At 36.4% G+C, this 26,841-nt stretch overlaps 3 protein-coding genes across 3 annotated transcripts; all 3 read right to left on the bottom strand.

The window, feature by feature from the left end:
* Positions 1–306: 306 nt before the first annotated feature.
* Positions 307–9,307, bottom strand: LOC138347478 (uncharacterized). Its single transcript, XM_069295771.1, has 8 exons — positions 8,990–9,307; positions 8,539–8,658; positions 8,175–8,453; positions 7,142–7,246; positions 6,927–7,099; positions 6,357–6,486; positions 5,071–5,310; positions 307–858 (listed from the first exon to the last, which is right to left on the bottom strand). Exons 1-8 carry the CDS (start codon positions 9,305–9,307, stop codon positions 307–309), a joined length of 1,917 nt encoding a protein of 638 aa, XP_069151872.1.
* Positions 9,304–10,558, bottom strand: LOC138347477 (uncharacterized). Its single transcript, XM_069295770.1, has 2 exons — positions 10,442–10,558; positions 9,304–9,855 (listed from the first exon to the last, which is right to left on the bottom strand). The coding sequence occupies exons 1-2, from the start codon at positions 10,556–10,558 to the stop codon at positions 9,304–9,306; spliced, it is 669 nt and encodes a 222-aa protein (XP_069151871.1).
* Positions 10,559–19,184: 8,626 nt separating this feature from the next.
* On the bottom strand, positions 19,185–26,469 carry LOC138347476 (uncharacterized). Its single transcript, XM_069295769.1, has 6 exons — positions 26,101–26,469; positions 24,989–25,390; positions 20,620–20,698; positions 20,286–20,420; positions 19,547–19,842; positions 19,185–19,400 (listed from the first exon to the last, which is right to left on the bottom strand). The coding sequence occupies exons 1-6, from the start codon at positions 26,467–26,469 to the stop codon at positions 19,185–19,187; spliced, it is 1,497 nt and encodes a 498-aa protein (XP_069151870.1).
* Positions 26,470–26,841: the final 372 nt, after the last annotated feature.

Raw genomic sequence — 26,841 nt, 5'->3', positions numbered from 1 at the left:
CATAGATATAAGATTCGGTTAGAACATCAACGTCAACATCAACAATAATGTGAACATAATGTAAATATTAACGTAATCCTGAACATCAACATATATGAAACGTCAGCTTCAACATGAATATCAATTTCAACGTAAATATCAACGTTAGTATGAATGTCAACTTAAACCTGAATATCAACGTCAACATAAACTTAAATGTTAGTGTGATCATTAAAGTAAGCATTATCATGAACGTGAATGTGAAAGTCAACGTCAACGTCAACATCTAGGTGAACATAACATTAATGTGAACGTCAATGTGAATATCTAAATGAGAATGTATACGTGAACAAAAATGTCAATATAAACGTGGACATCAACGTGAACGTGATCATTAATGTAAATGTCAATATGAATATTAACGTCAATGTCAACATCAGCATCAATGTAAACGTAAACTTTAGTGTGAATGTCAACGTCAACATCAACAACAATGTGAACGTCCACGTCAACATCAATGTAAACATCAATGTAAACGTGAACTTCAGTATAAATGTAAACATTAGCATCAATATAAACGTCAATGTCAACGTGAATGTCAATAGGAATATCAATGTGACCATCAACATGAAAGTCAATGTCAACGACAATGTCCACGTAAATGTCAATGTCAACGTCTATGTGTATATAATGGTCAACATCAATGTCAATATCAAAGTGAACGTTAATGTCAATGTCATCATTAACGTAGACATAAATATCACCGTAAACGTAAACGTCAACGTCAATGTGAACATCAATGCCAACGTCAATAAAAACATCAGCGTAAATGTGAATGTCAAAATAAATATAAGCATTTGTGTCAATGTGAACGTCAGTCTGTAATAACCCTAAAAAGACTATGTGGTATTGCTTCATGTATCTAGAATGCCTATGATTACACCGACTTCACATGGATTGATGCGCATAGAACCAGACTTCTGAACCCTTGCAACAGTCAAGCCAACTAACGTGGTGAGTTAGTTCAACTAGGAAAGGTTGGGTCCATCCATGTAGGGCACCCGAATATGAAGTTTTACCCGGATAAGTCTTTACTGGACTTAAAAAGGGGAAATCTTAAGTTTGGAGGGTCTAGGGGTAAAATGATCTTTTTCCAGGATAAGGGTGTTATCATAATTATCCTAAATATGTAATTGATTAATTAATTAATAAAGTGAAGGGTCATTTTGGGGAGAAAGGGTTAAAAATTGGCCTTTGAGTGAAGTCTTGCTCCACCCGGGTTCGAACCTAGGTGGAAGCAATGATTTAAATTGGTAAATTAACTTAATTAATTAATATTTATTAGCTGATTTAATAAAAAGGAAAATCATATTTTTTTAAAGGGTTAAAAGAGTCCTAGATTGACTAAGTCATTACTTAAGCCTAAACTACCTATTCACGATCATCTCTCTCATTCTCTTTTATTTTAACGTTCTCTCTGCCTAAACAACTACAAGAAAAGAAAATTTATTAAAGTTCTCCAAATTTGAAGAACTTACACAAAAAATAAGGAAAACAAGATAATCAAAAACGTTAGGCAAAAGGGAGGATTATTCCGTCGATTTGGTGTTGAAGTTGAGGGGATTTGTACATGATTTTTGGAGAAGGTTTTGGGAAGCAATTCAAGGTGTGAACTACATAAAAGGTATAGGTTTTCTTACTCTTGGTCCCTTTACCTAGAGAACCTTAGGACTCAGATGAATCTACTCCAAAAACTAGGGTTGTTCCCCTTTACATGTTCCCTGTCACTAGCTCCCATCAATGTATAGGTTGGGTATGTTTGCTGGTAGAAATTAGAGATGTAACGTGTTTTCGTGTTGATTATGTTCATGTATGTATGTTCAGAGTTATGTGAATGTTAAGTATGCTTTCCAAAATTATATGTTTATGTGTGTGCAATGTGTAGCCGTTACATCTACTCTTTGTTTGAAGTTCGAAAATGACATGTTATGGTTGTATTCATACATGCACAAAATGTTCATATGAAGTATAATGCGGCTGATTTGAATGGAAATTATTAGGTAAATTATTTTTATGAAAATTCACCTAAAGATGTACTAAATGATCCATTAATGACCTTAAAAAAACATGTAGACGTTGATGAAAATGAACTAAAAAAAGTACAAAATTTCCAGCATCTTGTTGATGGGTTTTGGCCAAGATAAGTGAGTTAAAAATGCTGATTTGAGTGTAAAATCTTTATAGAATGTGATCTTTAAAATTCACCTAAAGAACTCACTAAAAACTACTCCAAATGTGTACACATTTAACGTGAAAGAGGTGAGAAAATAGGCTGCAAAAATGTGATCAAAATTCCAGCACATTGATGTTAGTTTCGATCAAGTTATGTCAATTAACATGTTATGAAAAAATAAAGAAAAATAAGTGAAGTCATTCAAGATCGAACACGTGACCTCACCTTGTTAAAATTCATAAAATAATGTAAGTTAAAAGATTGTGGTAAGGTGGATTCGAACCGTAACTTTGATTTGAAAATGAAACTGTGAAAATAAAAAATGAGAGGAGTGTGATTCGAACCCACAACCTCTTTGTCAGACTTAAGGAATTAAAAGAAAATAAAGGTTGAGGCGTGTGGGAATCGAACCTATGACCTCTAGGCTGATTAAAGGAATTGAAAAGAAAAAATAAAGTGAGGCTTAGGGATTCGATCCCATACCCTCAAAGTCAACTCGGAAAAAACAAGGAAAAAGAAAATAAAAAGAAATGAGACTTTGGGGGATCGATCGTACAACCCCTCAGTCCCAAGACAAGAGAATAAGAAAGAAAGAAAAATAAGGAAAAATGAAACAAAGGCGTTGGGGCTCGATCTCAGGTCCCCAAGCTGTATGGATCAAAATAAAATAAATAAAAAAGATTTTAAGTGTTAACCAAGGGATTCAAAACCGGGTTCCCTTGATCAAACTCTGTATTGATACATAAGTCATACATGAATAAATGTTCAAAGTAATGTTGCCCACATAGATCAAAATCGAGAACTTGGCATACATATAAGATGCATAAGTCTTGTACCACATAATCTTAGGAAGTTATAAATCACTTAAACAAACTATGAATGAAGCCTCAGGGCTTGTATGTATAGACCCATAAGTCTAGCATACGTTTAAAAGTAAGTGAACTTAAGATGTATGCAATGAAATGATGAAACTCTAGAAGGGTTAAGTAAGACTGTGAAACACAATAAATGGCTAAGTGCATTGGCATATGATGAAATGAACATTCACATAACAAGGGGTGAGAAATCATGAAAATAAAATGTGCTAAAGTTAATGAATGTGGTGACAACTTGATAAGAGGATACTGTAAAAGATGAGAGCAATCTCAAATGAGCCTAAATAAATGTTACAAAAACGTACTCACCTATTAGTGTAAAGTTAATGAAGAGACTAGTCTTTATGAGTACTCTAATGAAAGTATTGAAGTTAATGCAACCTTAATACTAATGATGAGATGAGAAATCATCTAATGAGCTATGGTGTCTCATGCTAGAAACCAACTTCCAGGATGTATAAATTGAATGTAATGGAACTTTACACTGAGCACCAATAGGCTAGCTATGAGCGGTGATGCCTTCCTTCGGGATGGCTGGAGGTTCACGTAAATTTCATGAATTGAGATTATCTGGCATGCCGGGTATGGATCTACTTATATCTCCTAGTTTTTGAACCTATACTACCAATATAGGGATCTAGCAGGATTCAATCCCCTATATACGCTAGCATGTTTTGGGTCACTTTGGCCGGTGATTCCACCTCTTTTTGGTGTAGGACAGACACTGGTTTTCATGATGCTCACATGATCTATGTAGGTTAAAGTTAAAGTTCCCAAAGAATGAATGAGGCCAGCCTCAAATGATGCACATAAAGAAATGAATGATACCAAAGGTGTAAGGATAAGATAATCAAGAGGTTAGCTAAACTTGATTAATAACACTAGGTCATTCTTGATCATTGCACTGCGAACCCGATGAATGTATTAAACTAGATCTTAGATATAGCTGGTGTCAACACTAGCTTATAAATGTGAGAAGTGAAGGATGTATGAATGAATGAAGTAGACTATGTGTTTACTAAATAAGGCTCCCTAGTTGAGGTCTCATATGTATTGAGCCCTTATTTTTGGGAAGTCTTGATGTCAAGTTCATGATTCCAAAGTTTCATGGAATATGAACGAATGATATGAAAGATGTTATGTGCTATATGCAATATGTTATGTGCTATGTGTAAGACGTTATGTTTTGTGTTCAATACGATACTCATGATGATGCATGTTACTCTCATGGCATGACTTCCCTAATCCAAATTTGGCAGGTCCACTAACTTTCCTAATCAAAATTTTTCCAAGTCTAGTGACTTGATTTTCCATAAATTATGTTGTTCGGAAAGAGATATTCTTACTCATGCATGTCCTTGGTGTGTTCTTCCATATACCCATACATAGAACAAGTGTGTACTAATCCCATACAATATCTACTTTTAGGTGCAGATGCAGGTGAATGTCAGAGCTTACAGGTTGACGCTGAAGCTATCCGGACGTGAAGCATTCATCTAGACATGGTAGGCCCTCATGATTTTGAGGACGCTTGCCCATTATATTTTATAGGTTTGAGTTAATGTAGTATGTTCCACTAGCATTTCCTTCCCATATTATTCCAGACATTGTTTTGGAAAGTTTACATTTAATGTAGTATTGAACTATTCCTTTCATTTAATGATCTTAATATTAGATGGTTGATGGTGAACGCCTATGATGTTAAGTATAATATGTTTCACATGAAATAAGAAAATAAAAAGTTCAAATTTTCTGCTAAAATTAACCTAGATGAAGTAATGATAGCGTATGTAGGCTTGTCTGCAACGTCTAAGAGATCAAGGATGTCAGTCTTGTCTTGGGTCTAGACTTCGGTCGTGACAATGTCAACGTGAACATTAACTTAAATATCAACGTGAACGTAAATGGAAATGTCAACATAAATATCAACGTGAACATAAACGTCAATATCAATGTCAACGTGAATGCAATGTGAATATAAACGTGAATGTGAACGTCAACGTCAACATCAAGATGAATGTCAATGAGAACATCAACTTCAATATCAATGTGAACGTGAGCATCATCGTAAACATCAACATAAACATAAATGTGAACGTCAACATGAATATAAACATCATCGTCAATGTTAACATCAATGTCCACTTCAACATCAACATGAACGTCGTCGCCAATGTCAGCATCAACAAAAATATCAATGTCAACATGAATGCCAATGTCAACCTTAACGTCAACATGAATGTCAATGTTTTTGTAAGCAAATCGTCAACGTGAATGTAAACATCAATGTAAACATGAATGTCAACGTTAAAATCAACGTCAATGTGAACATCAATGTAAATGACAATGTGAACTTTAATGTAAAAAATCAATGTCAACGTGAACATCAATGGAAACATCAATGTGAACTTCTATGTGAACATCAACGTGAACATTAACATAAACGTCAATGCTAGTGTGAACGTCAACATCAACATCAACATAAATGTGAACATCAACATTAGTGTTAACGTAAACGTGAATGTAAACATCAATATAAACTTAATGTGAGCGTGAATATCAACGTAAACATTAGCGTGAATGTAAATATGAACGTCAATGTCTAAGTGAACATAAATGTTAATGTGAACGTCTAAACGAGAACGTCACATGAATGAAAATTTCAATGTTAATGCAGACGTCAATGTGAACATCAACGTGAACGTCAATGTGAACGTTAATATTAATGTCAACATCAGCATAAACTTAAATGTAAACATCAGTGTGAACGTCAATGTTAAAAACTATGTGAACGTCAACGTCAACATTAATGTGACACATCAATGTAAATGTGAATGTCAAAATGAATTTTAACGTGAATGTTAACTTGAATGTCAATGTTAACATTAACGTCAATGTGAACTTTAACATGAACGTGAATGTCGGAATCAACGTGAAGGTGAAAGCCAATGTCAACGTCTATGTCAAAGTCTTTGTGATTATGAATGTCAACATCAACTTCAATGTGAACATCAACGTCAACGTCAACGTAAACAGCATGTGTACACCAACGTCAATGTTAATGTGATCGTAAAAGTAAGTAGGAATGTAAACGTCAATGTAAACTTAAACATGAATGTCAACATCAACATAAACTTAAATGTCAGTGTGAACACCAATGTAAATTTAAGCATGAACGTGAATGTGAATATCAATGTCAACATCAACGTCTAGGTTAACATAAATTTTAACATTAACATTAATGTGAATGTCTAAACAAGAATGTATACGTGAATAAAAATGTCAAAGTAAACGTGGACGTCAAAGTGAACATCAACGTGAACATGAACATCAATATCAAAGTCAATGTGAACGTGAACATCAACATCAACATTAGCATCAACGTAAACGTAAACGTCACTGTGAATGTCAATGTCAACATCAACAACAATGTAAAAGTCAACGTCAATGCAATATAAATATCAACATAAACGTGAATGTCAATATAAACATAAACGTCAACATCAACTTAAACGTCAACATCAATGTGAATGTCAACGGAAACGTCCATGTGAACATCAACATGAAAGTCAATGTCAACGACAACGTCAATATCTATATGAATGTAAACGTCAACCTCAAAGGCAATATCAAAGTGAACGTTAATGTCAACATCATCGTTAACATAGACGTAAATGTCAGTGTGAAAGTCAATGTCAACGTTAATGTAAACATTAATGCCAACATCAATGAATACATCAGTTTAAATATGAACTTCAACATTAAAATAAACATTAGGGTCAATGTGAACGTCAACGTCAACGTCAACATCAAATGTGAACATGAACGTAAATATCAACGTGAACGTAAATGTGAACGTCAACATAACATCAATGTGAATGTAAACATCAATATTATTGTCAACATGAACGTCAATGTGAAAATCAACGTGAACTTGAATGTCAACAGCAACGTCGATGTTAATGTCAATGTGAACATCAACTTCAACATCAATGTGAACGTCAACATCATTCTAAACATCACCGTGAACATAAATGTGAATGTCAACATGAACGTCAATTTCATCATCAAAGTTAACGTCAACGTGAACGTTATCATCAATGTCAATGTCAACATGAACGTCAACGTCAATGTTAACGTCAACATAAACATCAATATTCTGGTAAACAAATGTGATCATCAACGTGAATGTAAACATCAATGTCAATGTAAATGTCAACGTGAATGTGAACATCAATGTCAACGTAAACATGAACTTCAATGTGAATATCAATGTGAACGTTAACATAAACATCAAAATTGGTGTGAACGTCAATATCAACATCAACGTAAATGTGAACATCAATGTCATTATCAACGTAAACGTGAATGTTAACATAAATGTAAACTTTAATATCTGCGTGAACGTCAATGTAAATGTAAATGTCTACGTGAACATAAATATTAACGTGAACATCAATGTTAACGTCTAAACGACATCATACACATGAATGAAAACGTCAATATTAACGCAGACGTCAACATCAACATGAATATGAACGTGAACATCAACATGAACATAACTGTAAATGTTAACGTTAATGTCAACATCAGCATCAACTTAAATGTAACTATCAACATCAACAACAATGTGAATGTCAACGTCAATGTTAATGTAAACATAAACATAAATGTGAATGTCAACATGAACGTTAAGTTAAATGTCAATGTTAATGTGAACGTCAATGTAAACTTTAACATGAACGTGAATGTCAACATCAACGTGAAGGTGTATGCCAATGTCAATGTCTATGTCAATGTCAGAACATCAACTTCAACATCAACGTGAACATCAACTTCAACATTAATGTCAACATAAATGTGAATGTCACGTGTACACAAATGTCAATATTAACGTGATCGTAAAAGTAAATGTGAATGTGAACGTGAACGTTAAAAAGAACATGAATGTCAAAGTGCACATTAACGTGAATGTTAAAGTTAATGTCAGTATCAATGTTAACATCTATATCAGCATGAACGTCAATATCAATGTCAACATCAATATTAATGTCCACGTAAACATCTACGTGATGATAAATGCTAACCTGATCGTCAACATCAATGTAAATATAAACGTAAATGTCAACATAAATATAAACATCAACACCAACGTAGACATCAACATCAATATAAACGTGAATATGAACATGAACATAAATATGAACGTCAATGTGAACATCAATGTGAACATTAACATCAACATAAATGTCAACGTCAATATGAACGTCAATGATAATGTCAATGTTGATATTAATGTCAACATGAATGTCAACATCAATGTAAATGTCTACGTAAATGATAATGTGTTGGTAAACGAACGTAATCTTCAACATCAATGTAAAGGAAAACATAAACGTCAACATAGAAATGAATGTCAATATGAATGTCAATGTAAATGTCAATGTAAACGTTAACATCAACATTAGCATCAGCATCAACGTTAACATAAATGTCAGTGTGAAGGTCAATGTCAACGTCAAAAATAATGTGAACATCAAAATCAAGGTCAATGTAAACACCAATATAAACCTAAAAGTCCACATAAATGTAAAGGTTAGCGTGAACATGAACGTCAATGTCAACGTAAACATCAATGTTAGTATGAATGTGAACATCAACGTCAACATGAATGTCAACACCAATGTCAACTTAAATGTGAATATCAACGTCAACATAAACTTAAATGTCAGTGTAAATGTTCGCGTGAATGTGAATGTGAACGTCAATATCAACATCTTAGGAGAACATAAATCTTAACGTGAACGTCAAAGTGAATGTCTAAATGAGAATGTATACGCGAACAAAAATATTAACGTAAACGTGGATGTTAATGTGAACATCAACATGAACGTGACATCACGTGAATGTCAATGTGAATGTTAACATCAAGATCAACATCAGCATCAACGTAAATATAAATGTCAGTGTGAACGTCATTGTCAACATCAACAACAATATGAATGTCAACATAAATGTCAATGTAAACATCAACATAAACGTGAATGTCAACATAAACATAAATATCAGCATCAACATGAACGTCAACGTCAACGTGAATGTCAATATAAATATCAACGTGAAAGTTAATGACAATGACAACAGCAATATAAATATGAACGCCAATGTCTATGTGAACGTGAAGGTCAACATCAATATCAATGTAAAAGTGAATGTTCATTTCAATGTCATCATTAATGTAGGAGTAAATGTCAACATTAACATAAATGTCAATGTCAATGTAAACATCATGCAAACGTCAGCGTACACGTGAACGTCAACATAAATGTAAACATTAGCATTAATGTAAATGTCAACATCAACGTCAACATCCATGTGAACATCAATGTAAATATCAATATGAACGTAAATGTAAAAATCAACATAAACATCAATGTGAATCTGAACATTAATATTAATGTCAATGTAAATGTCAATGTGAACATCAACGTAAATGTGAATGTCAACCTGAATGCCAATGTGAACATCAACTTCAACATCAATGTGAACGTGAACATCATCGTGAACATCAATATGAACATAAATTTGAACGTCAATGGCATCGTTAATGTTAACATCAACGTCTATGTGAACGTCAACAACATCGTCAATGTTAACATCAATATCCATGTCAACGTCAATGTAAATGTTATCGACAATGTCAGTATCAACCAAAACTTCAATGTCGATATGATCGTCAACGTCAATGTCAATATAAAAATGAACATTCTGGTAAATGCAAATGTGATTGTCAACATGAACATAAACGTCAACGTAAACATGAACATCAATGTGAACATCAATGTCAATGTGAACGTCAACGTAAATGTCAACATGAATGTGAATGTCAATGTTAATGCAAACGTGAAAGTCAATGTGAATATTAATATGAACGTTAACGTAAATGTCAAGATAAACGTAAACGTTAGTGTGAACGTCAACGTCAATGTTAACGTGAATGTGAACATTAATTTAAATATCAATGTAAACGTTAATCTCAAATAAGATTTAAACTTATATATCAGCGTGAACGTCAACATAAACGTTAGTGTGAAAGTGAATGTTAACATAAATGTTAACGTGAACTTCAATGTAAACATCTAAACGAGAATGAATGTGTCAACAAAAACGTCAATGTTAATATGGACGTCAATGTGAAGATCAATGTGAATGTGAACATCAATGTGAATGTTAATGTCAATGTCAACATCAGCATCAACTTAAATGTAAACGTCAATTTGAACGTCAATGACAACAACAACGTGAACCTCAATGTCACGTCAACATAAACATCAACCTAAATATGAATGTCAACCTGAATTTTAGCGTGAACATTAACATGAATGTCAATGTCAACATGAACGTCAATGTAAGCTTCAACGTAAATATCAACGTCAATGTGAATGTAAACTTCAACGTGAAGGTGAAACATTGTCACGACCCAAAAACCGGGCCGCGACTGGCACCCACACTTACCCTCCTATGTGAGCGAACCAACCAATCTAAACCTTAACATTTCAATGTAATATCAACATAAAGTAATGCGGAAGACTTAACTCATTAATAGAATCAATAACTATTATTATCCCCAAAATCTGGAAGTCATCACCACAAGAACATCTACGATCAAATGACTAAACTAAGAGTATTCTAAAAGCTAAAAATACATAAGAAGCTAGTCCATGCCGGAAGTTCAAGGCATCAAGACTTGAAGAAGAAGATCCAGTCCAAGCTAGAAGCATTAGCTCACCCTGAATTTCCGATGTAGTAAGACTGGCTTGAATTACTGTTGAGTCGAAGACGACGGTACATTTGCTGCACTCCACAAATAAACAAGAAGAAAACATAAAAGTAGGGGTCAGTACAAAACACGGGTACTGAGTAGATATCATCGGCCAACTCAAAATAGAAAACAGTATATACCAAGTAATATCATAAAATCAACTATGATACTCAACATGTAGCAACAACAAGTACTATATCATTAACAATTACCATCAAGTTCACACATGAGGACTCAAGCCTCAATACCATAATCATTTGGGAATTATGTTCATTAGATTGAGTATATTAACATCCTTCAAGATTCATTATCTTTATTTCTCTTGTGTCGGTACGTGACACTCCTCTCCCTCATATTCGTTAATCCTCTTGTGTCGGTATGTGACACTCCGATCCCCTAAATCTACGTGTCGGTTCGTGACACCCGATCCCCTAAATCTACGTGTCGATTCGTGACACCTGATCCCCTAAATCTACGTGTTGGTTCGTGACACCCGATCCCCTAAATCTACGTGTCGGTTCGTGACACCCGATCCCCTAAATCTACGTGTTGGTTTGTGAAACCCGATCCCCTAATCTCCTTCTATCAATTCATCAAGCCTTCTTTCTTACCAAGGCATCATCAATCTCATTACTTTAGTTCATCAAGCCTTCTCCCTTACCAAGGCATCATCATTAAAAAGAGATTAGGTTTTTATCAAGATTTGGGATTCAATAGCTTCATCATGCTTAATATAATCACAATTATATAATCACGTTCATGCATGCATACAATTAAGCACATAGCAGGGTTTACAATACTATCAATACATATCATTCGCTATTAAGAGTTTACTATGAATAGTATGAAAACCATAACCTACCTCCACCGAAGACTAGTGACCAAGCAAGAATTTCCCAAAGCCTTGTGTTGTTCTTTCTTCCTCGTTCGATTCTCCCTCTCCCTCTTGTTCTTTCTATTTTTCTTTATTCAAACCTTCTTTCTTTTACCCTAATTAGTATATAATTAAGAATAAAAGATGGCAATAATAACCCACTAATTAACTTAAGGTTACCTCTTTTATTCCCCAAGAAATTGAGTTATTAATATAAACCCACGAAATATATAATTATAGCAGGAATAGTCCAAAATGCCCCTTTAAAACGTGTACAGAAATCCGACCCAGACTGGGATTACGCAACCTGCGACAGCCCGTCGTGCCTGCAACGGCCCGTCGTGCCTGCGACGGCCCGTCGTGCCTGCGACGGCCCGTCCTGTAGGTCGTCGCAAGGTTCAGAGAATGGATTTTCACTGAAGGCTCTATGACGGTCCGTCACGCCTGTGATGGTCCGTCCTGCCATTCCATCATGAAGTTCAGAGAGTCGATTTTCAGTACCCAATTTCAGATTTTCTAAGTGTTTTGCAACGAGACCCTGCGACGGTCCGTCGTGGGGTCCGTCGCTTCTGCCAGTTTTTCCAGAATTGAAGTCTGCTACTCAAAACGACTAAACAGGTCGTTACAATAGATACCAATTTACCCATCATTCTTCCCCGAACGATCACAAGAAGGAAAACAAGGGCGTAAAGGAGTACCTAAATCTGTGAACAGGTGTGGGTATCTTTCTCGCATATCGACCTCCTTCTCCCAAGTTGCTTCTTCAACCGGCCGATTCTTCCATTGCACCTTGATGGATGCAATCTCCCTTGATCTCAACTTGTGAATTTCTCTATCTAGAATGGCAACAGGCTCCTCCTCATAAGTCAAATTTTCGTCCAGCAAGACTGAATCCCAATGAATAATATAGTTTCCATCCCCATGGTATCTTTTCAACATAGACACATGGAATACCGGATGCACTCCGGACAGCCCTGGGGGCAAGGCTAACTCATAAGCCACCTCCCCTATGCTCTTCAGAACCTCGAAGGGACCAATATACCTTGGGCTTAGTTTACCCCTTTTTCCAAACCGCATCACCCTATTCATGGGCGAGACTTTCAGTAAGACTTGTTCACCCTCCATAAACTCCAAGTCTCTAACCTTCCGATCTGCATACTCTTGCTGTCTACTTTGAGCCGCTAACAACTTTTCTTGAATAGATTTCACTTTATCTAACGATTCTCTCAGAAGGTCAGTACCCCAAGGTCTAACCTCAAATGCATCGAACCAACCAATGGGGGACCTACACCTCCTACCATACTATGCTTCAAATGGAGCCATATCAATGCTTGAGTGATAGCTATTATTGTATGAAAATTCTGCTAAGGGTAAGAAGCTATCCCAATGGCCACCAAACTCTATCACACATGCGCGAAGCATATCCTCCAACACTTGAATCGTTCGCTTAGACTGACCATCGATCTGAGGATGGAACGCAGTACTAAGGTCCAACCTAGTTCCCAATTCCGCATGCAATGTCTTCCAAAACTTAGAAGTAAACTGCGTACCTCTGTCTGATATGATGGATAGTGGAACCCCATGCAACCGAATAATTTCTGAGATATAGATTTTGGCTAACTTCTCTGCATTGTAAGTCATCTTGACCGGAATGAAATGAGCAGACTTAGTTAACCTATCAACAATCACCCAAATAGAGTCATACTTATCCAATGTCTTTGGAAGACCAACCACGAAGTCCATTGCAATTCTCTCCCACTTCCATTCAGGAGTGGGCATTCTCTTAAGTGTTCCTCCGGGTCTCTGGTGTTCATACTTTACTTGTTGACAGTTTGGACATTTGCCGATAAAGTTCACAATATCACGCTTCATTCTACTCCACCAAAAGTGTTGCTTTAGGTGACAGTACATCTTGGTTGCACCCGGATGTATCGAATACCTTGAACTATGAGCCTCTGTCAGAATAGTGTTGATCAAATCATCGACGCGGGGTACACATACCCTTCCCTTAATCCTCAAAACACCTTCATCATTGATTGTCGCTTCTTTAGCCTCTCCTTGCAACACTTTATCTCGGATCCGGATCAATTTTTCATCATTAAACTGCTTTCCCTTAATCATCTCAAGGAAGGAAGATCTTGCCTCCACACAAGCTAAAAATCCTCCCTTCTCATTTACTTCTAGTCTCATAAGGTCGTTAGCCAGAATCTGAACTTCTCTAGCCAATGGGTGTCTAGAAGCTTGCAAGTGAGCTAGACTTCCCATGCTTCCCGCCTTTCTACTTAAAGCATCCGCTACAACATCCGCCTTCCCCGGATGATACAAAATAGTGATGTCGTAGTCCTTCAGTAGTTCCATCCATCTCCTCTGTCTCAAGTTCAAATCTTTCTGAGTAAAGACATACTGTAGGCTACGATGATCGTATAGACCTCACACTTAACCCCATATAAATAGTGTCTCCGTTGCTTTAATGCAAACACTACCGCGGCCAATTCCAAATCATGAGTTGGATAGTTACGTTCATGCAATTTTAATTGTCTTGAAGCATAAGCAATCACATTCTTCTCTTGCATTAGCACTGCACCCAAACCAGAATAGGATGCATCACAATAAACAATGAAGTTCTTACCCTCTACGGGCAAGGTGAGAATGGGGGCGGTAGTCAACAAAGTCTTGAGCTTCTGAAAGCTTTCTTCACAATCATCTGACCATACAAATGGAACATTCTGCTTAGTCAAGTTCGTCAATTGGGAAGCAATAGAAGAGAATCCCTTGACAAATCGACGATAGTAGCTAGCTAACCCAACAAAGCTCCTTATTTCTGACACATTAGTAGGTCTTACCCAATTCTTCACTGTCTCAATCTTAGAAGGATCCACCATTACTCCATCCTTAGAAACTACATGCCCCAAGAAGGACACTGCATCTAGCCAAAACTCACACTTAGAGAACTTGGCATAAAGTTGTTTCTCCCTCAACATTTCCAATACTATTCTCAAATGCTCCTCATGTTCCTCCTTACTTTTAGATTATATCAGTATATCGTCAATAAATACGATCACAAAGAGATCCAAATATGGCTTAAAATCCCGTTCATCAAACTCATGAACGCAGCAGGGGCATTCGTAAGACCAAAAGACATCACTACAAATTCGTAATGCCAATACATGGTTCTAAAAGCAGTCTTTGGCACATCCGCTACCCGTATTTTCAACTGATGATAACCGGATCTCAATTCAATCTTAGAGAAGACAAAAGCACCTTGTAACTGATCGAACAAGTCATCAATGCGAGGAAGAGGATACTTGTTCTTTATGGTTACCTTGTTCAACTGCCGGTAGTCTATGCACATCCGAAAACTCCCATCTTTCTTCTTTACAAACAAAACCGGAGCACCCCAAGGAGATGCACTTGGTCTAATGAAGCCTTTGTTCAACAACTCTTGAAGTTGTGCTTTTAACTCTCTTAACTCTGCGGGAGCCATTCTATAAGGGGGTATAGAAATGAAGCGAGTACCCGGTTCGAGATCAATACAGAAGTCAATATCCCTATCTGGTGGCATACCAGGAAGATCTGCAGGGAACACATCCAGAAACTCACGGACCACCAAAACCGACTCAATCGGAGGCACTTGGGTAGTGTCATCCTTGAGATGTGCCAAGAAAGCTAAACACCCTTTACTAACCATTTTCCTAGCACGAAAAAAGGAGATGATACGCACCGGATTGGAAGTGTAGTCACCCTCCCACACTAACGAATCTGTCCCAGGCTTGGCTAACGTCACCGTTTTAGCATTACAATCCAAGATCGCAAATTGCGGAGAAAGCCAAGTCATACCCAGAATTACATAAAAATCATCCATTTCTAAGATAACCAAATCTACATAAGTATTGCTCCCCACAAAAGTCACCAAACAAGACCTATATACTTTTTCAACTATCACAGACTCACCCACCGGAGTAGAAACACGAATAGGCGTATCAAGTAATTCACAATGTAAATTTAGACCATTAGCAAATGAGGAAGATACATAAGAAAATGTGGATCCACGATCAAACAATACAGAAGCCATGCAATCACAAACCAGAAGATTACCTGTGATGACAGCATCAGATGTCTCCGCCTCCGATCTCCCAGGGAAAGCATAACAATGGGCCCTTTCGTTTGTTTGTCTGTTACCCCTACCATGTTGTGATGTAGTGGCTCCAGTTTGCCCATCACCCTGGCTGTTTTGGTGACCACCATTACCTCGACCACCACGTCCTCCAGAATAACGGCCTCTACCATGACCACCTCTACCTCTAGCTATTGGGGGTCTATAACTCTGTTTGGGACAATTCCTCCTAATATGTCCAGTCTTCCCACATCCATAACACTCTCTAGAGTCAAGCATAGGTCTCTCAGAGAAGTGTTGACCGCTCTAAGGTGGACCCCCAACTACAGTCAGTAGCGAAGACTCAATTGGTCGAACTAAGTAACCTCCTGAACCATGTCCTCTAGAGTAAGAACCATTAAACTCACCTCCCTTTCGAAACCTCTTTGATGTCGATGCCATGGTGAATTCATCTGGCTTTACTCCTTCCACCTCTACCATGAAATCTACCACTTCTTGGAAGGATTTTGCCGTAGCCGCTACCTGTAAGGCTGAAATCCGCAACTCTGACCTCAACCCCTTCACGAAACGACGAATCCGCTCTTGTGGACTGACACAAAGTTGAGTGGCATATCTGGATAGTGCACGAAACGTAGCCTCATATGCATTGACCGACATCCTACCTTGCTCTAGGCTCAAGAACTCATCCCTTTTCCTATCCCTCAAAGTCCGGGGGATATACTTCTCCATAAACAAGCTAGAGAATGAGGCCCAAGTCATAGGTGGTGCCTCCGTTGGTTGACACTCAACATGCGGCCGCCACCACATTATGGCGTTCCCTTGAAACTGATAACTCATGAACTCAACACCAAACCGTTCTACTATACCCATCTTCTGTAGTAGCTCATGACTGTCAACCAGAAAATCGTAAGCATCCTCAGATTCAGCACCCTTGAAGACTGGAGGTTTCAATTTCAAGAAATTACTGAAAAGTTCGTGCTGATCATTTGTCATTATAGACCCAGTAGTCAGACGTGGAAACGTGCCTATGTCCAATGAGGCATCCATACGAGGAGCCATAGTGGCTGCATGTTGTACCTCTGAAACTGGAGGTGTTGGTGCAGAAAACACTGGAGGGGCCTGACCCTGATCAGACAACCCACTAAGATAAGCGAGAATCTGATTGATCATCTCTGGGGTAGGTTGGGGTGGCAATTCCTCATTTTTCACTTGTTCATTCTCCCCTTCCTCACCCTCTCTTACCACTTCCTCAGTCGGTGGAGGAGTCACCACCCTAGTATCAGACGGGCTAGGTTCTCGTCCTCTTCCTCTAGAGGACGTCCTCCCACGACCTCTACCACGGCCTCTTGCCGCTACTCTTCCTCGAGCTACAGCCCCAGTGGCTGGCTCGGACGCTTCTTGTCTTGCCGATGTTGATGTTGGCGCAGTCGTTGCTCTAGTTCTAACCATCTACGAAATAGAGTGAAGATGGTCAGATACCAATTTGTATCACCTAGATACCAATTGGACGCAAGTAATAGCACGAAAGAAAGAATGAAAGAATGGAATTTTCCTAAAGTCTTATAGCCTCTCAAAGAAAAGTAAAGGCGTCCCCCTACCGTTCCTTAAAACTCTACTAGACTCGTTCTTGTGTGATGAGACCAACGAACCTAATGCTCTGATACCAAGTTTGTCACGACCCAAAACCCGGGCCGCGACTGGCACCCACACTTACCCTCCTATGTGAGCGAACCAACCAATCTAAACCTTAACATTTCAATGTAATATCAACATAAAGTAATGCGGAAGACTTAACTCATTAATAAAATCAATAACTATTATTATCCCCAAAATCTGGAAGTCATCACAACAAGAACATCTACGATCAAATGACTAAACTAAAAGTATTCTAAAAGCTAAAAATACATAAGAAGCTAGTCCATGCCGGAAGTTCAAGGCATCAAGACTTGAAGAAGAAGATCCAGTCCAAGCTAGAAGCATTAGCTCACCCTGAATTTCTGATGTAGTAAGACTGGCTTGAATTATTGTTGAGTCGAAGACGACGGCACGTTTGCTGCACTCCACAAATAAACAAGAAGAAAACATAAAAGTAGGGGTCAGTACAAAACACGGGTACTGAGTAGATATCATCGGCCAACTCAAAATAGAAAACAGTATATACCAAGTAATATCATAAAATCAACTATGATACTCAACATGTAGCAACAACAAGTACTATATCATTAACAATTACCATCAAGTTCACACATGAGGACTCATGACACCCGATCCCCTAATCTCCTTCTATCAATTCATCAAGCCTTTTTTCTTACCAAGGCATCATCAATCTCATTACTTTAGTTCATCAGGCCTTCTCCCTTACAAGGCATCATCATTAAAAAGAGATTAGGTTTTTATCAAGATTTGGGATTCAATAGCTTCATCATGCTTAATATAATCACAATTATATAATCACGTTCATGCATGCATACAATTAAGCACATAGCAGGGTTTACAATACTATCAATACATATCATTCGCTATTAAGAGTTTACTACAAATAGTATGAAAACCATAACCTACCTCCACCGAAGACTAGTGACCAAGCAAGAATTTCCCAAAGCCTTGTATTGTTCTTTCTTCCTCGTTTGATTCTCCCTCTCCCTCTTGTTCTTTCTATTTTTCTTTATTCAAACCTTCTTTCTTTTACCCTAATTAGTATATAATTAAGAATAAAAGATGGCAATAATAACCCACTAATTAACTTAAGGTTACCTCTTTTATCCCCCAAGAAATTGAGTTATTAATATAAACCCATGAAATATATAATTATAGCAGGAATAGTCCAAAACGCCCCTTTAAAACGTGTACAGAAATCCGACCCAGACTGGGATTACACAACCTGTGACGGCCCGTCGTGCCTGCGACGGTCCGTTCTGCAGGTCGTCTCAAGGTTCAGAGAATGGATTTTCACTGAAGGCTCTATGACGGTCCGTCACGCCTGTGACGGTCCGTCCTGCTATTCTGTCACGAAGTTCAGAGAGTCGATTTTCAGTACCCAATTTCAGATTTTCTAAGTGTTTTGCAACGAGACCCTGCGACAGTCCGTCGTGCCCATGACGGTCCATCGTGGGGTCCGTCGCTTCTGCCAGTTTTTCCAGAATTGAAGTCTGCTGCTCAAAACGACTAAACAGGTCGTTACAAACATCAATGTCAACGTCTATGTCAATGTCTATGTGATCGTGTACATCAACTTCAATATCAATATGAACATCAACATCAACGTCAATATCAACATAAATGTGAAATCATGTATACACCAATGTTAATGTTAACCTGATCTTCAAAGTAAATATGAACGTAAATTTCAATGTCAACGTCATCATCAACAAGAACATCACATCAAAGTGAACGTCAACATGAACATTAAAGTCAACATCAGCATCAACGTAAACGTCAATATCAAAATGAATGTCAATGTCAAATTCAACATCAACATCAACGTCCATGTAAACGTCAACATGCTAGTAAACACGAACCTGATCGTCAACATCAATGTAAACGTAAACGTAAATGTCAATGTAAAAATTGACTTCAATATCAACTTGAACATCAACATCAAGGCGAACGTGAACGAGAACATGAACGTAAAATGAAAGTCAATATGTACGTCAATGAAAATGTTAATGTCAAGGTAAATGTCAATATCAATATAAATATCATCAGTAATGTCAACGTTAATATGAACATCAACATCAACATCAACGTCAACGTCAACGTCGACCATATGTTGGTAAACACAAATGTAACCGTCAACATCAATGTAAATACAAACATAAATGTCAACATAAAAATGAACGTCAATGTGAATGTCAACGTGAACGTCAATGTAAATGTCAGTATGAACGTTAACGTCAACGTCAACATCAGCATCAATGTAAACATAAACTTTTGTGTTAACATCAACTTCAATGTTAACAACAATGTGAACGTCAAGATCAAGGTTAATATAAACATCAACATCAACATAAACGTAAATGTTAGCATCAATTTAAACGTCAATATCAACTTAAATATCAACTTTAGTGTGAACGTCAATGTTAACGTCAACGTGAATGTGAATAATTACGTCAATGTCAACATCAATGTAAACATACATGTCATTGTGAATGTCAAAGTAAATGTTAGCGAGAACGTGAATATGAATGCCAACGTCAATGTCTACATCTTGGTGAACATAAATGTTAACATAAATGTCAATATGAACATATAAACGAGAATGTATACGTGAATAAAAATGTCAACGTAAACATGGATGTCAACGTGAACATAAACGTGAATGTGAACATCAACGTGAACAACAATGTGAACACAAACGTCAAAGTCAACATAAGCATCAACATAAATACAAACATCAGTGAGAATGTCAACGATAATATCAACTAAAATATGAATGTCAACATCAATTTCACTGTAAATATCAGCATAAATGTAAATGTCAATATAAACGTAAACAGCAGCATCAACGTGAACTTCAACATAAACTTAAATGTCAACATGAACGTCAATGTGAAAGTCAATATCAACAACAACGTCAATGTGAATTTAAACATCAAAGTCTATGTGAACATGAACGTCAATGTGAATGTCAATGTCAACATAAATGTCAATGTGAATGTCAATGATCAATGTAAACGTAAATGTCAGCGTGAATGAAAACATCAACGTTAATGTAAACGTCACCATGAGAATCAACGTCAACGTGAACAACAATGTGAATGTTAATGTGAACGTCAACATAAATGTCAATATAAACATTAACCTGAACGTGAATATCCATGTAAACATAAACGTGAACATCAATGTAAATGTGAACTTTAACGTCAAGATCAATGTAAACGTCACTATCAATGTGAACATCAATATGAAACGTCAACGAAAACATCAACTGTAGGACCCCCAAAATTAGTTAGGGTGTATAGAGCCTCACATATTCCTATAAGCTTGTTAAAATGTTAATTTAGTGTTCTAAAGCATGCATGGGTCATTTGAAGTTATTTGAAAGTCAAACGTCAAGAGACAACAAAGATGTTTGACGACTAGTCACCTAAGGGATCTTATTTGTTTTTATGTGCTTATGTATGTTTCATGATCTTATGAGGTCCTTATATTTTTAATAATGATTTTTATAGTCAGTTTCTTGAGTTTCAAGAAGTTTGGAGGTCAAACATCCAAGACGTTCAAAAGATAGCCTTTGAGACGATCATGTGTGTCTAGAGTGTGCCTTGCATGTTTGGATGCATTTTATGTGGTAATTTTGGGTTAACCTTGCATGGAAGGTCTTCCACATTTTAAGGTGTATATTTATGTTGGAGACATATGGGTACAACTTTTCAAGGGCCCCACAATAGTCCCTCAAGAAGGACCCAAAGGTTGTCGAGACACTGCCTTGGCAATGTCAATCGACCAGCTTAAATGACTCCTCGTCAGTCCACCAACGTCCCGTTTATGGGGATGCATAGATGGAAACTTATCCTGGTGTAGGATTAAGGCAGGTTACTAGCCTCAAATCCAAACGACGTCCAGTAGAATGGCCCATCTATGGACCTACTGGGCGTCGAAAGGTCGTCGATGCAGGCCTGCAGAATTGCCATGCACGCTGCCTAATTATGGAGTGGATGGAAAATTCACCCCACGTGCTAACCTGAACCTAGGCGGTTTATCTAACTATTTTTGGGTATATTAGGTTGATTAAAAACGTGAATAGCCCATACAAAATTCTCCATTCAAAATCAAAACCTCCCTCTCCCAAAATATTCTCTCTAGAAATCTCCATTGAAGACAAAGTTCAAGGTCAGCTTGTAGATGGGATCTCCACGGGTTCTTCACCAACTTTTAGTGGATTCTTCATTTAATAAAGTTATGGTGATCCTTCATCTCTACTTAATTTTTCATCTAGAGAGTCCTCTTCAAAGTTTTCAAAGAAGTTCCATGATTAAATCTCTTTATTTTCAATCTAGCCATAGGTTCTTTCTTAAACTAATTTCAAAAGAATAATATTAATTTATTGGTGATCATCTACTGATTTGGACATGATTTTCATCCAATTGCATGATGAACTCATGCTCTTTCACAAACTCGATTTTAGCGTATGTATGGCTTGATGATCTTGATCTCATGTATATTGAACTGTGATTCAATTATGTTAATATGCTTATACTTACTACCTAGTATGTATATTGATGATAAATTGTTGAGGAATGATCCATGAGGGTTAAGTTTGAAGGATTTTGAATAAGGTTGCCTATCATGTAGTAACTTGTGATCTTGACGTTAGGATAATTGTTATGTACCTCGATCATTGTGAATTGTCTTAGCTACTGACTATATGTGTAATGTGATAATAATTATGTATAATATATCAAATATGAATAGATAACATGAATTGTCAAAGATTGATTTGGGTTCTTATAACCTATAGACTTGATAGAGTAATGTATATGTTGAGATCTATATTCTAGGGTGGATGAAACATGACTTATCTATGATGTTCTATCTCTTTAGATTCTGCCCTAAACTTATATTATTGATAAAATAGAACCGATGAAAAAGACAAGGGAAATTGGTTGATGATATATAACTCTCTACTTTTTAGTATGTATGTGATGTATTGTATTAGATTGTACTATGATCTTGTAGCAACTTGTAGATGGTTTTTTTCATGATTGAATATACATTTAGTTACTTCCCTATAATGTTTTCATGATGATAAAGGTGTATTGATCAATGATTATCAAAGGTGATGAATTGATAAGAATAGATCTTCCTCTATACTTTTCTATATTGTTGTAGTTGATGAAGCCTTGTATGGCATTGTGTGGTATTGTCCACTTATGGTGGTGGTGTTTACTTTGTCGTCATTATATATGTGCGGAATATGGTCTTGAAGGAAAATTTATGAATATATGAGTATGTGCTTATGACGATCACACTATGTGAAGCTTATGCCTACTTTTATATTCTTGTTGTGATCTAGGTTGTATGGCTATTGTATGGGAATGTATATATCTATAGTTTGGTTAAAGTGTAGGTGCTGCCATTGAGGAGTTATAAAGTTTAATAATCCCTTACCTATATAGACCTTTGTGAATTTGAGAATAGATAAGGTTAGGAGTTTTGAATATAATGTGAAGATTATCTTGTCTCCTATGCTAAATTTTGTTGTGTGGTCTATGCTTGGTTGTGCATTGTGGTCTAAATACGGCGGCTGCCTCAATGTGTTGTTGATAGGTATTCTGTGATCATGTTGACCTATGTACACACACACTCACACATTATGCATGATTATAATGTAGTAAAGGTTCATAGTGTCTAATAAAGGGTTTATCTCATATTCACTAAATGTCTACTACTATGTATTTAATATATATGTATGTGAATCATGTTATGTATTCCATTAAATATGATGACTTAATAGGTGTACTAGTATGGTCAAGGGTATGGGACCTTGTCTATGCATTACACATGTGTACCTTGATAGGATAGTTCCTAGGTTTGGTTTCTATGTACATGAAAATTAATGTATGAACATGTTATGAATATGACTTATATGAAATGATGTTTAGTATATGATATGATGAAGTATGAATGTTCATAGTGTCTTAGTGTGTTTATATGAAAGGATTGCTCATATAGTTATACCTATGGACTTGTGCATTGATATATGACCATGTGTGATATTTATGTGTTATGTGAAATGTTTTCTCACATACAAGTACACACACACATGTATGAAGATCGAATCAATAGAGGGGCCTTGATAGGCATGCTCATGTATACCCTAAAGTTAGATAGGTGCTTGAATATGCTATAAGAATATAAGAATCAATATCCTAAGCCTTTGTTTTATGAAGTAAAGTGATAAATACTTTTCAGTAAAGAGAACTTATCTTAGCACCGAGTGAACTTGACAATGATAGGTGTTGTCTTCCCTTGGAGGAAGATTCACCATTTGGGTCCTCATAAGGTTTTGACTTCCCTTGGAGGAAATTCACCTATCGTTCCATATGAGGTGTTAACTTTCCTTGATAAATATTTGCCTATGGTTTCTCATGAGATGAGGCTCCAATGCCAATGAACATGTAGATGGTTATGTATATCTCTTAGTTCAATAAACTATGCATACCACATAGGATATAGAAAGTGAATTCACTCATATGATAGCATGTGTAAATGTTCTACCTTGGCTAGGTAAGAACACGTTCCATTGGTGTAAGTCTCTATAATACCTAATTCCATGTTTAGCACCAATGGTCTTAGTGTCAGTTAAGGCGATAGTTTCCCCCAATGTAAAATGGTTAATGTAAGTAAGGAACCTAACATGGATAATCTAAGGGTAGTTGCTTAGTGTAGGTGGGGGTATGAGACTTCACCTATACATTACACAAGTAGCTCTTGAGGGAAGTCCTAGGAAAGTGTTCTAATGCATATGTCTATGTATGTGTTCCTTATTCATGACTTTGTAGTAATTGTCTACTTGTCGTGATGAAGTGCATGGAATGTGAACGCCAACATCAGTGTCAATGTAAACGTGAATGTTTACATCAATGTAAACATAATATTCAGTGTGAACGTCAACATAAACGTCAGTGTTAATGTGAATATGAACGTCAACATCTACGTGAACATAAACATTATCGTGAATGTCAATGTGAACGTCAAACGAGAATGTACATGTGAACGAAAATGTTAACATTAACGCGGACGTCAACATTAACATCAACATGAACATTAAAATCAATGTGAACGTTAATGTCAATGTCAACATCAGAACCAACTTAAATGTAAATGTCTCTGTGAACGTCAACATCAACAACAATGTGAATATCAAAGTCAACGTCAATGTCAATATCAACTTAAACGTGAATGTCAACTTGAATTTTAACATGAACGTTAATGTGAATATGAATGCCAACATGAAATCTAATGTGAATTTCAACGTGAAAATGAATCTCAACATCAATGTAAAGGTGAACGTCAATGTCAACGTCTATGTGATCATAAACGTCAACATCAATGTCAACGTGAACATCAATTTTGATGTTAATGTTACCGTAAATGTGAACGTCACGTGTACACCAATGTCAATGTTAACGTGATTGTCAAAGTAAAGATGAGCGTAAATGTAAACATCAACATCAACAAGAACATCAACGTCAAAGTAAAAGTCAACATGAACGTTAAAGTCAACATTAGCATCAATGTAAACGTCAATATCAGCATGAACATCAATGTCAATGTCAACATCAACGTCAACATCCACACAAACATCAACGTGTATGTAAACACAAACCTGATCATCAACATCAATGTAAACGTAAATGTAAATGTCAACATAAAAATGAACATCAATGTCAACATTAATGTGAAAGTCAACATCATCATAAACATCAACGTGAACATAAATGTGAATTTCAACATGGACATCAACATCAACGTCAATGTCATTTTCAGTCTTAATGTCAATATCAACGTGAACGTTATCATCAACATCAGCACCAAAAAAATGTCAATGTCAACATGAACATCAACGTCAATATCAACATCAACAGTAATGTCAATGTATCAACATGAACGTAAACATCAACAAAAATATGAACGTTAACAGGAACGTCAATGTCAACGTGAACGCCAAAGTAAACTTCAATATGAATGTGAACGTCAATGTCAACATAAATGTGAATGTCAATGTGAACATCAAGAAGAAGGTTAATATAAACGTTAACGTTAGTGTGAACGTCAATGTCAAAATCAACGTGAATGTGAATGTCAATGTCAGTGTCACTATAAATGTGAATTTCAACATCAATGTAAACTTAAATATAAGCGTGAACGTGAATGTCAAGGTCAATGTAAACATCAACATAAGACTGAACGTCAACATAAACGTAAATGCCGGTGTCAACATGAATGTCAATTTCAACGTAAATGTCAATGTTAGTATGAAGGGCAACATCAACTTCAACGTGAATGTGAATGTTAACGTCAATGTCAACTTAAACATGAATGTCAACGTTAACGTAAACTTAAATGATAGTGTGAACATTAACGTAAACATCAACATGAACGTGAATGTGAAAGTCAATGACAACGTCAACGTCTAGATGAGATAAACGTTAATGTGAATGTCAGTGTGAATGTCTAAATAAGAATGTATATGCGAACAAAAATGTCAATGTAAATGTGGACGTCAATGTGAACATCAACGTGAATGTTAACGTCAATGTAAACGTTAATTTCAATGCCAACATCAGCATCAATGTAAACGTAATTGTCATTGTGAACATCAACATCAACGTCAACAACAATGTGAACGTCCACGTCAACATCATTGTAAATATCAACGTAAATGTGAAAGTCAACATAAATATAAACATCAGCGTTAATGTAAATTTCAATGTCAACGTAAATATCAATAGGAACGTCAATGTGAACATCAACATTAATGTCAATATCAACAACAATATCAACGTAAATGACAACGTCAACATCTATGTGAATCAACGTCAATGTCAACATCAATGTCAATGTCATCGTGAACGTAGACGTAAATATCAACGTGAACGTAAATGTCAATGTTAATGTGAATATCAATGCAAACGTCAATGCAAATGTCAGCGTAAACGTGAATGTCAACATATATATAAACATTAGCATCAATTTTAATGTCAGCATGAACATTAACGTAAATATCAACGTGGACGTAAATGAGAACGTCAACATAACATCAACAAGAACATGAAGTCAACATTAATATCAATGTGAACGTCATTGTGAACATCAAGGTGAATGTGAATGTCAACAGCAACGTCAACATGAATGTCAATGTGAACATCACCTTCAATATTAATGTGAACGTCAACATCATCGTAAACATCAACGTAAACTTAAATGTGAACGTCAACG

This window comes from Solanum lycopersicum, chromosome 3 (assembly GCF_036512215.1).
Source record: "Solanum lycopersicum chromosome 3, SLM_r2.1".
NCBI classification, from domain to species: Eukaryota; Viridiplantae; Streptophyta; class Magnoliopsida; order Solanales; family Solanaceae; genus Solanum; species Solanum lycopersicum.
This window is presented reverse-complemented; position numbering and strand designations above follow the sequence as displayed.

Excerpts from the sequence above, each read along its gene's own strand:
- LOC138347478 (XM_069295771.1), bottom strand. The coding sequence starts at position 9,307 with ATGAACATTCACTTTTACATTGATATTGATGTTGACCTTCACGTTCAC. Across the intron at positions 7,247-8,174 it reads ACATTGATGTTGACGATCAG|AATATTGATGTTTATGTTGA; the intron begins GTTAGCATTTAT and ends TTTGTTTACCAG. Across the intron at positions 7,100-7,141 it reads ACTTTGATGATGAAATTGAC|AATGATGTTGACGTTCACAT; the intron begins GTTCATGTTGAC and ends GGTGATGTTTAG.
- LOC138347477 (XM_069295770.1), bottom strand. The coding sequence starts at position 10,558 with ATGTTTCACCTTCACGTTGAAGTTTACATTCACATTGACGTTGATATT. Across the intron at positions 9,856-10,441 it reads ATGTTCACGCTAAAATTCAG|AATGTTCATTTTTATATTGA; the intron begins GTTGACATTCAT and ends TGCATTTACCAG.
- LOC138347476 (XM_069295769.1), bottom strand. The coding sequence starts at position 26,469 with ATGACATTGACATTGATGTTGACATTGACGTTGATTCACATAGATGTT. Across the intron at positions 25,391-26,100 it reads ACATTTACATTGACATTTTT|ACTGAAAATGACATTGACGT; the intron begins GTTCGCATATAC and ends ATTGACATTAAG. Across the intron at positions 19,843-20,285 it reads TGACATTCTCACTGATGTTT|TTGATGTTAACACAAAAGTT; the intron begins GTATTTATGTTG and ends TTAACATTGAAG.